Source organism: Electrona antarctica, assembly GCF_951216825.1.
Source record: "Electrona antarctica genome assembly, chromosome: 11".
NCBI classification, from domain to species: Eukaryota; Metazoa; Chordata; class Actinopteri; order Myctophiformes; family Myctophidae; genus Electrona; species Electrona antarctica.
Genome location: NC_136792.1, coordinates 18,426,206 through 18,438,039, shown reverse-complemented (window position 1 = coordinate 18,438,039; position 11,834 = coordinate 18,426,206). Strand labels below are relative to the sequence as shown.

At 41.9% G+C, this 11,834-nt stretch overlaps 1 protein-coding gene across 1 annotated transcript; it reads left to right on the top strand.

Moving 5' to 3' along the window:
- The first annotated feature begins 149 nt into the window (after nucleotides 1-149).
- On the top strand, nucleotides 150-11,387 carry p4ha3 (prolyl 4-hydroxylase, alpha polypeptide III). Its single transcript, XM_079514260.1, has 13 exons — nucleotides 150-358; nucleotides 786-940; nucleotides 1,099-1,325; nucleotides 2,800-2,949; nucleotides 3,047-3,098; nucleotides 3,406-3,566; nucleotides 3,970-4,146; nucleotides 6,608-6,672; nucleotides 6,887-7,046; nucleotides 7,184-7,246; nucleotides 8,220-8,288; nucleotides 8,935-9,031; nucleotides 9,620-11,387. The coding sequence occupies exons 1-13, from the start codon at nucleotides 171-173 to the stop codon at nucleotides 9,688-9,690; spliced, it is 1,635 nt and encodes a 544-aa protein (XP_079370386.1). The 5' UTR covers nucleotides 150-170; the 3' UTR covers nucleotides 9,691-11,387.
- Nucleotides 11,388-11,834: the final 447 nt, after the last annotated feature.

Genomic DNA, 11,834 nt, shown 5'->3' with positions numbered 1-11,834 from the left:
ACTGTAAGACGGCGGGACCAAGCGCAGCTGATAAGCTCTCCAAAACCAGATAGAATTAGGGACTTCAAGCTATCTGTGTCTGTGACCAAACTTTGGAAATCACTTCAAACTGACTGTCAGTAGGTCTATAGGCTATCACGGATTCGCGGAATATTTTTTGCGCACTCAATATGGATTATTTTAAATATATTTATTTTATTTGGGGACTTCTGAATTTGGCGGTGATTCCCAGAACCTTTTGTGAAATGTATACGTCGCTACTCAATGTTAAACAGGCTATTGCTGTTGAACGAAAATTGATCAGTTATTTAGGAACGTACATCAACAACGAGTTAGAGAGACTGGAGGACGTAAAAAAGTGAGTATTAGTCATGCATTATGCTTGTGCAGAATGTTGTTTGAGTTTTGCGTGTGTATAAGAAAGAGAGAGCGAGAGAGAGAGAGAGAGAGAGAGGAAGCTGCGCGCGTGCGTGCGTGCGTGCGTGCATGAGAGTGATACTGATGCATTAAGTTAGCTTGTCTTGCAACTTGCAAGTTGCGTGTTGGTGATGGGAGTGGTAATGTGCAGAGTCGAAACAAGGGAGCTAGGCTACAGGGGTCTAATTTAATAATGTTAATTAAATTATTCAATTTATATCAAATAAATAAGATTGCAATATCAGTATGTTCTTTCAATAAGGACTCAAGGAGATGACCATGCATGTTAATAGGGTATAGGATACAGTATGTGATCATTGGAATAAGGCTTTTTAACAGTTCCCTTCTGGCTATGTTGTCTTCTGCAGGTTCTATGCAAAGGTGTCTGATCTTCACCAGCATGTTTATGATGAACCATCAACCACAATGGCAAACCCACTGTTAGCGTTCACCCTGATCAAGAGGCTCCAGTCAGAGTGGATGAATGTGGTCTACAGCAACGAAGCCCAGGAGAATACACAAGGTTGCTTACATAATACCTCTTAAAGACACATCTGGTGCTCATATCTGACAACACCTCAGACTAAGGTTTTTACAGGGATCCATCATTCCCCTCTCCCCATGTGTCCTCTCATGTCATCACCCAACCCCCAAACACCCTTTGCCCCTTCTGCTGTTTAGCTCTCAGGTCCAGTTACACGGAAGAGGAGGGCCGCCTTCCAAAACTGGAGGACCTTCAGGGGGCTGCTACGGGGCTGATGAGGCTCCAGGATGTGTATGCTCTTCAAGTGGGGAGCCTCGTACAAGGTCGTTTCCAACGAATTACTAGCAGCGGCAAGCCTATTGATATCTACATGCCTACAATATCTATTCCTCTATCTGGTGATGACTGCTTCCTGGTTGGAAAGGTACACCTCCTAATTTCTGTGTCATGGATTTATTTTACTGTACACCTCCCCCCTCCTTGCTTCCACAATGTTTTTCCTCATACTGTATATACTAGAAGCTTGCGCAACCATTGCAATCTGAGCGAGACACACACAAACTACATTTTGAACGAAGGCAGACTTTGGCCACTGACCGCGCTTCGGTCCATCGCATCACGGAAGGGAAACTGCGAACATCCACAAAGCTGGGTTGAAAACGCAGAGGTAAAGTCAGTGACGTATCACCACCACAAAGCACAGGCGTAAACGGCACTTCCGCAAACTCCGCATACGTCACAGTATATGACTTGGCCACCCGAACTGTACATTGTTCTCGTTGTTCACACACAAAGTGTGCCAATGTGCATTACAATACTTTTGACAACTATCTATGCTTGTACATTGGCACGCACATGGCTCTAGGCAAATCAGAAACACTCATTATTATTTGATTAGTTGCATTCTAGCCTGCCATGTTGTAAAGTAGTGTTTAACCCTAAGAGTATATTAATAGAGACGGCACCCGGAGGAAACCCTGAGGCGAAATGGACAGAGCTGGTCCGTTGACTATCATTGCGCACGTTCATGATGACATGTGAACGCTGTTTCATACGTGAACGCGTGCAATGATAGTCAACGGCCAGCGCGTTCATGTGTTTGGCCCAATCCATCCCAGAATGCACTCTGTTCCTACCCAGAAGGAGGAGTGAAATCGCCTCATGCGCTTTTGAGCAACTTAATGCAAGTGGATGGGAGGAGAAATCTGGTGCCGTCTCTATTAATATATACTCTAAGGTTTAACCTGAACTGGAAAACAAACCCAGAGTTTCATGCCCCTTTAAGGCATGATTTAAAGGAGCTGTGGATGAGTGAGGACATTTGGCAGATGGTGCCGTGTGAATTTGTTTCACTGATTAACATCACACCTGAGGAGTGTAAAACAAATTTGTACAATGCCTCTGTAATTTTGTGGCAGGATTCCAGAGTCCAGACAGAGAGGGGAATGGTGAATTCTTCCCACTGTGGAACTTTTCTTATACTAAAACACATTCTTCTATCATGCAAATATGCATATCCTATCCTTTGTTTCTCCATAGTGAAGTCCTTTTCTTTTTTTCTTTGAGTGCTTCTAGTAGGGAAGGGCACTGTGTGGGAGAGGCCTTGTATGGAAATTGCATTATCCCACTCTGGAAAAGTCAACAGGAATCTAGAGACTGGTAGCTGAGATAATCTCTAACTATCTTAGTTTAAACAGATGCTTAGTTACTTTGGGAGGGTGTTGTCAGATTGGCACGTAGTAACAGCTGGCTGCAACTGCTTTTATATGACTGACTGTTAAATCAGTCTTTAAAGACAGAAGTTTTTTTTAAACTGCTGTGCTTATTAGTAATGTTTCTTTGCTTTAGTGTTGCCTACATAATGACATGTTGGAATAATGGAACGTGGCTATTTGCAGGTTGCCTATGAGCAGGAAGATTACTACCACTCTGTTCAGTGGTTGGAGGAGTCAGTGCGTTTGTTCAGAGGAACAGGAGGGGACTGGAGCCCAGAAAATGCAGGGACGTTAGAGGATGCATTGGACCACTTGGCTTTCTCTCACTTCAAGGTGGATTTGAAAGGCTCACTCACTGCACCAGATGTAAGCCAGTCAGCCTGTTGTAATGCACTACGTAAATACTAAACTTAAGTCACTGTTGTTTCAGACAGGAAATGTTTCCTATGCTCTCAGCCTTTCCCAGGAGTTACTCCATCATGGTAATTATTTCCAGTTATAAAACACAGTGCACTCATTTTACTAAATCCAACAAGTCTAAACTAACACCAAGCAGCAGCATGATCTATACTGTCTTTGTTGCTTTGTAAAGGTATACTGTATTCCTAACAAACTATGCATTTATGCTTTTCCATATGGATTCCAAGAATCATGTATGATTATCATAATAAATGCTTGAAAAGCATGTGCCTACCCATTTGATTGCATTTCGGGATACTGTTGCCTCTCTTAACTCTGATAATGCATGAAACTGTCTGGATACTGTCTGTGTTGTTTATTTCCTCTCAGATCCAATGAATGGGAGAGTTTTGCTGAATGTTGAGAAATATGAGAAGTTGCTCATTAGTCCACCGTTACCTATGAATGGTGATGGATTGAGGAGACCCAACACCACCTATCTAAGAACAAGGAATACCTACGAGAGACTCTGTCAGACCCAAGGCACTCAGGTATCCATCACTTCATAATTTATTGAGTTATAGAGAGAGGGTATACCCTGAAGTAAACAGGATAAGTCAAGATGCCAGTTTACTAGTAGTTTGTATTTGACATATTTTGTCAATGTTGTGATGCTCTTTGCACATGGCAATAGAACGCAGAGACCTGACTGCAGCCTCAAACAGGAATGCACTAAAATCGTTCATGTTTTTCAAATAAGGCACTAACTAACTCTGCAGGATTTCATTTTCAACATGAAGTAAGAAATGAGAGAATATTAATTGGAAACAGAGGCTATGAGAATACCTTGCTTTGTGTGAAAGTTTAGTATTCTTGTATATAGAAAAGAAAAGAAAAGTGCTACTTTCTTGCTTCACAACTGGCAATAAGCTTCAAATATACTTTCTTCTTCAGCCAAATCATTACAAAAACCCCAGACTGTTCTGCGACTATTTCACCAATGGAAACCCTGGACTGCTGCTGCAGCCAATAAGACGTGAAGTGCTAAGCCTACAGCCATATGTGGTCCTGTACCACAACTTCATCACAGACTCTGAGGCAGAGAAGATCAAGCTGTTGGCCCAGCCAGGTGTATGTATGCACAGTGAGCTCTCATTCTCAATCACATTCAAGAACATTGATCTTAAACATTGGCTTAATTCCCTTATTATTTTTTATACCAGCAAATTGACCCAATTGACCCATATAAGAGAGATTATTTATTCTTAAACTTGAGTCCATGTCCTTGTAGCTATTTGTAAAATACGGCCCCCAGTCTAGCTGCTCCTTGTGTTTGATTGATTGATATTCTGCTGGGGAGAGTGATATCCACAGTATTAGTACCAGTAAGACGCCCTGAGGGCGAGAAGCGGCCTCGCCCTAAAGGGCATGGTATGGAATGAATTCTGTACTGGCCATATATGGCGTGTCTTGAATGTACAGGGTTTGATGAGGTCAGATCAACAAGAGTTGCTGGCCGACTCCATATATGCAGTCTTCTCCATGTATGGTTATCCAGGCTTAGATGAGGTCAGTGTTGTGATCTTCATATATATGGAGATGGCCATACATGGTTGTGTGACGTGTCACGAGGTGTGATGTCACGAGGTCAGATCCATATATGGAGATCTAAGGGTCTCCATGACGTCACATGTTGTCACAAGGCATGATGGATTGGCAAATATGGTGTGGTGTGACGGACCACGAGACGCAGGATTTCATAGTAAATGTGACCTTTGCTCGCAATTATTTTAGGAAGTTCCCCATCAATCTTTCTGTTTCCTTCTCACGGTTAAACCTTTTGGACCTGTGCTAAGATGTTAGATGTTTTCATCTGACTTACAGTACAACTTTGCTTACATTGGCAGGTTATAAACAGCTTCCGTGTCAGAAAATGAATGACCGGATTACCAATAGAATTGGTGGAATCTCAAATAGGTTTTAATGCAAAGGCCTAAGTACTAAACTTTAAAGCTGCCTTATCGGTTCATGTTTATCTAATACCTGCAGGGACAAACCGTAAAAGCACCATCAGTCTCGCACAAGCAAAGATCATCCACACTGTTGGGAGTGCCTTTATTTTCTGATGGCATTCAAAGGAAAGTAGAACATTGCTGAATGGATTAGACATTTCTAAGAAACTCTTTTGAAAAATAGTTGTTTTTGTTCCAACAATTTTGTGGGGCTTAAAGAAAGCTGGGATACATTACTATTAAGACTTGTCCAAGTCCCCCAGACTGTGCAAATTACCACAGGCTCCACTAGTAAACGTTTATCCCAATATTAACATATCACTATAGTAGCTATTGGACGGTTTATTGCATGGAGAGATACAATATTGCCATAAGAGAAATATATGCTGACTCAGTTGTTCTGGAAATATCTGGTAACTCAAATGATGTCCTATAGCTGCTGTGAGTTTTTGGCACTGCTTCCATCTGCTTCCATCCCCTTTCTCAGTTAGAAAGCCCTGTACTTATTCCGTCATTATGTCAGCTTGTGGGTTGATTAAAAACAGGCCCAGTAGATTCGTCATTTGGAGCAGGAAGAAGTCAACTGTGTCATCAGCAGGACATTCATTTTGCTCTTGTTTATTTCCAGGATTTCAGTTTTTAAGTCTGAAAGTATAAAGCTAAAGGTAAAGCTTTATTCTTGCATTTTCTCAGTTGAAACAACAAAAAAATCACACTCGAGTCGTGTGTGAGGGGTTCCTTTTGGGGCACGCACAAAGTCCATAGTCTTGGCTGCCAGCCACATGACGTCACGAGGGGCATGCTTAAAGCAAGAATTAAAAAGTCCATAGACTTGGCTGCCAGCCACATGACGTCACGAGGGGCATGCTTAAAGCAAGAATTAAAAAGTCCATAGACTTGGCTGCCAGCCACATGACGTCACGAGGGGCAAGAATTAAAAAGTCCATAGACTTGGCTGCCACATGATGTCACAATGAAAAGCCAGGCATTGGAGGGGCTAGTGCCCCTCAAAAAAACAACTTTAGGTGGTTTGAAGAGTAATAGACTCAATCCTGCATCTGGACTTAGACTTAGACTCATTTTTTCTTTGTACAATTTGAGAGTTGAATAAAATACAGTTCTTGAAAGCTGAGAGTTATCCATTTGTAAAATCAGCAAGTCTTTTAAGACGTTATGAAGTGATACCAACATATTATGGCTACCCACACAATGCAAGAGAATTGCACTAGAAACTATGGTTCAAACTTCAAGGTGTATATTGTAATTTACACATATTGTCCAATACAGTTTGTAGCAACATTATAGGTGGTGAAATTCTTGTACATCAAGCTTCCTCTTGAGAGTCTGGGTATGATCAAAAGCGAGGCAGATAAGGCCAATCCATCAACACAACTTCCACCATGACAGCTTGTGTGTGTTCTTGCCTTTTGTTCCTCCACATTCTTACCTATACCTACAATGTATCTGTTTTCAGTTTTCATTTTTTGCTCACATGCCATTAATCATGTTATGACAATGGGTGTAGATGGAGCTTAAAGCTTTATGAAAGTAAAATGCTGTTTTCTAATTTTATTGTTCAGTTGCAAAGATCTGTGGTGGCATCTGGAGAAAAGCAAGCAACAGCAGAATATCGCGTCAGCAAGAGGTACAATATGTCATTTTTACTTGTCTAGTCTTCCACTGTTATACATACTGTATATTTGTAGAGCAGCTTTCAAGAATAATGTTCAGAAGAATACATGAAATAAACCAATAAAACATAATAACAACAATAGCAGATGAAAGAAGACAAATTAACAGGGTAAAATGTTTGTTGACCAATAACGATATGACTCAATATGAATATATATATTTTACAGTGCATGGCTAAAGGACACTGTGCATCCCATTGTTGGGCAGCTAGACCAACGGATTTCCAAACTCACAGGTTTGAATGCTCATCCTCCATATGGGGAGTACCTTCAAGTAGTGAATTATGGAATTGGTGGACACTATGAACCCCATTTTGACCATGCAACGGTAAGTGGATTTCAAAGCTAATTTTACAGATCAAAAAGTTACATTATGGTTATGCTGTAAGTTAAAGTCTATGATCCTCTGTACATTGCTAACTTTTAAATTACTTTCTGATTCCATGCAACATGCAATGCAACCAGTCAGCTTCAAGCCCTCTGTTCAAGCTTAAAACTGGGAATCGTGTGGCAACCTTTATGATATACGTAAGTGAATTATTACTAAAACAGTTATACACTATTAGTGTATGTGGACTTTGTGGAGTGTGTTTGTGTTACAGAACATCACTTTTCACACACACACGCGCACACGCACACACGCACACACGCGCACACGCACACACGCACACGCACACGCACACGCACACGCACACGCACACACACACAAACACACACACACACACACACACACACACACACACACACACACACACACACACACACACACACACACACACACACACACACACATACAGTGATGTAAATAGGTTTTCAATGTAATGAGTCCCGGGATGCAGGGATGGTCTTTTAGATGAGTCCCAGGGACATTTTATGAGTCCCACTTCAACGACGTTAGGAGTCATATTTTGCCATTTTTACAAATTGCAGAATTTAACTCCCATTTCATTTTATATGGTTATAATGTGGTTATATTCATGTAGAAAACAGAAGAATACATGATTATTATAACTAAAGCTTGCAAAATAAACTAGAATAAAAAACAGTACAGTAGTGCATCCCGTGGATGCAGAGGTCATTGTTTTATTGCGTCCCTCAACTATAAACTGCGTTTTGGGATGCAAAATGCACCCTATTTTAATCTCTGCACACACACACACACACACACACACACACACACACACACACACACACACACACACACACACACACACACACACACACACACACACACAGACAAAGAGTCAGGTGAACTGAGGGGAGAGATGACAACAAGTCTATAAACCTCAGTAAATCATTTTCTGACCCTGATTGTGTTCGACAGTGTTTTTGTTTATTTGACCCCAATCTGGGTGCCCATTGGCAAAACGCCAATGGGCACGCCACTATTATTATCAAGATATGCAGATGAGTGAATGTATTTAATATTTTTTGTGTTTATTGCATGTGATTATTTATCTTGAAGTAACAGTTTGTTAAATTTGTGTTGTACTACACACAGCTCAGCTCTGTTGAGGCAGGTGGATCCACAGCCTTCATCTATGCTGACTTCAGTATCCCTGTTGTGAAGGTAAATGCACCACTTACAGAAGTGGGGTCTGGGCGGCCCCAGGGGTCCTTGGGGGGGTTCCAGGTGTCCCCAGCAAAATGTGTCAATTTAGAATCAACATCAGTTTAACCACTTCAACCCTACAGTATATTGGCTATTTGAAAAGAGCCAATCCATGTTTTACGTTTTAACAACCCAAATCTTGTATGGGGTCCCTGGCATAACATATTTTCAGATGGGGTCTGCAGCCAAATACATATTATTTTGGGGGTCCTTGACATGGAAAAGTTTGGGAACTACTGACTTAATAGTATGTCAGGCATTACAAAGTTTCCCTTTTTGTCTTTTTACCTCAGTTATTTTACACTTCCCTGTTTCTGTGCACAATTACATTCTAACATGAATGTAAAGTGGCATGACTATAAGGCTATTGTTTAAAGTTGAGGCTGAGGTTGTTTTGGTTCAATTACTTGTTGTTGACACAATGACACTTTACTGCTCCCACTGTGGTGTTCAGCCTTTTATTGGGGTTTCACTTCACGGTCTGGGAATTCAGAACAGAAGCTCTCAGTTGCAGTTCTCTCTGCAAACTGCTTCTTCATTATCTACTTGGAACACAGAGTTTCACAACATAACTGAGGTTATTCCACTGTTTCTCATATTCCAGAATGGTGCCATCTTCTGGTGGAATCTCCACAGGAATGGCCAAGGGGATGGTGACACCCTGCATGCTGGCTGTCCTGTACTGGTTGGGGACAAATGGGGTAAGAGACAGTACTACAATGATGGTGATTCTATCATACAGGAGTCATTGTATGAAAGTTAGACAACATCTGTACTGTATTATAGTGCAAGTCAGTCATAGAGTGCTGGGATGCTGGGATGCTAAACATATGCTACTGGTTGGCTTCTACTCCACACCATTTCACCTCATCCTGGATACATGTGGCCAGGACCAAACTGATGTCACATACCACAGACGTGTGTGTACTGTGTAGTCACAGTGGCAGGATTAAATATGGGAAACATATTGGATTGCATTTGCATATAGGTTTCCAGTTTAGTTTGCCGTGGCTTTGTTTGATTGGCTCGGCATCAGCAGCAGATTTGAACTGGGAACCATGCATGTGAAGGTGTCATGTGTCTTTCCAGTTCAAATCTTCTGCCGAGCAAACCAAACGAAGCTATGGGAAAATTAGCTGGAACAGGAAACGGGTATGCCACCCTCTGGAAACTTGGGGGCAATTACCTGTATCCATTCCCTGCACGTTCATCCATACAGAGAATGTGTTCATTATTAATTCATTATTCTGCTTGGGTGGCTGGGTGATCGAGTTAATTTTTTGTTCCAGTGGCGAATAAATGGATCCATGAACACGGCCAAGAGTTCCTGCGCCGCTGTAGTCGTGATCCTGAAGAGTGAGAGGGGTGGAGCAGTATGTGAGACCGCTTGGAGAACAAGACCCAGCCTCCTAGGGGCTTCTCTCCGCCTGCTTGCAGGCGGAGAGAAGGAGGGAGCGTCTATTCACCGTGTGAATAGACGGGGGAGGTTAGAGCTATTACGGAACAGCCCGCATGTGTGATTGGAGCTCCAGGCTGCAGGCTCCAAGAAGCAAGGATCATAGAGCGGGCACTGCTGGAGGGGCAGGAACAGCACAAGGCTGCATTGGTTTTGGGAAGGTGGGGAAGAAGGGTAATCAAGTCTTTGGCAGCTGGTCTCTCTAGCTCCAACTGCCCGCTCCCTGCAGATGGAGAGAGGCCTCTACCCTCACACACTGGGCTGGTTTCAGTTAACTGTGTCATGCTGTTTGCCTCAACACTGAAAGTGTGTTTTTCCTGAAATATACAGCCTTCAAAAACACATGCAAATAATTTGCAAGTTACAACATCCAAATTGGCACACTGATGATTCAAATCAAGGATATTGTTTCAGAACCCTTCTTATCTAATCAGTTAGATCAGAGTTGAGGAATGTAGTTTAGACCAGCACGCACTCAAGAGTTAAATTATCACTCCAGATTTTGCTGTGTGCTATGAGTCAAAGGGAACTATCATTGTGAGTGCTGACCAGAGGAAAAGATGTGGTCATCATTAGTCATGAAAGACAGTTTAATCTGGTTTACACTTGACTCGCCGTCTTGTGGCTTGTGGAATTGTTGAGCCAATTCCGTGAGGCGTGAGCTTATTCTTATTCTTTCAGCTGTGGAGGCCAAGCACCATTAATCATGTACTGACTGTAAATCAAATGGGAAACTGGAAAGCCATCTGCTCTAATGTTCATGTCTGAACACTCACTCTGTCTGCATACCAGTCAGTTAGATGTTAGTGCCTATAAGTAGGTCAGAGAGCTCATCTGAAAAGAAAGTTCATGTTTACTGTTTGTTTTTGAGCAGAGGGTGAGCTGGAAGCTAGACTGTATTGTGGGAGTTTTCAAACGTTTTGGTGACCAAAAGGCACAACAAAGGGCAAGTCAAAATCCCAAGGCACGGCCTGTCTAGTATTCAGAGCTGCTCTATCAATTCTAGATATAGATTGATTCAATTTAAAGTATTGCACATATTTCATTATACTTAGTCAAATGTACCCAGCATCTCCTCTATGTATGATAGATGTGATATTGCAGAGGGTTCTCTGTCACATCATTTCTGACAGTGTCCACTAGTAATAACCAATTTCTGGGGAAACATGATTTAATTGGTTCTCAGACAACTGGGAAAGGATATTTAGCCAGATTGCTGTTTAGCAATTTGCTCTGATGAGACAATGTGGCCCTTCCTTCCCACCAAGGACAGATCCTTAAGGCAGGTATGGTTGCTGCAAAAATAATGCAAAAAGAATGTATAGGCTACTGATAAACTGGAAGTCTCCAACTTCTCCATGTTTCAAGAGATGGCTCAACGAGATGCTCTCCATTGCTAAGCTGGAACAAATTCATCATGACGGACAAAATATACAAGCTAAGTTCCAAAAAATGTGGATGCCATTCATTGCAGTAGGCTACAAGTTGAGTATATGTTCTGTATATCTGGCTGCTATGGTGCAACCGTGCATCTATTGGACTCATAACTATCCCTGCTCTCTGATGGTCATCAATCCCACCCATATGTCCCCTTGTTTTTGTTTTGTGTGTGTTTCTTGTACTTTTCTGTCATTTGATGTCTTGTACTGTTGTGTTGTGTCTTGTAATTGACAAAAAAATCTAAATAAAGTATGTAAATGTATTTTATCCCAAGCCACAACTGTGTATTCTTTATTCAGAGTGAAAATCTACAAGCTTCTAGATCCGCTATTTGTCACTGTGACAATTTATCGAATCAGTTAATGCTTTATGCCTAGGACCTATCATAGGGTTGCTTCCCTTTCTGTGTATGTTGATGAGGTTTATTCGTAAGTGAAAGTAATGTAAGAGAGTGCTGCTCTCTAGTGGTGAATAAAATTAACAAATTGAGCCTGTAAAAGAACACTAGCTCTGCTCTAACCTGACTCCGCCAGATGGGGCAGCAGAGAGTACACTGGCTTCCCCCCTCAGGAGGGGGGGACCCAGTGTACTCTCTGCTGCCAGGTTAG

Bases quoted from the DNA above. Each gene is read 5' to 3' on its own strand.
- p4ha3 (XM_079514260.1), top strand. From the start codon at position 171: ATGGATTATTTTAAATATATTTATTTTATTTGGGGACTTCTGAATTTG. The intron at 7,047-7,183 runs GTAAGTGGATTT...CAATGCAACCAG, and splicing joins CCCATTTTGACCATGCAACG to TCAGCTTCAAGCCCTCTGTT. The intron at 9,032-9,619 runs GTAAGAGACAGT...TTTTTGTTCCAG, and splicing joins ACTGGTTGGGGACAAATGGG to TGGCGAATAAATGGATCCAT.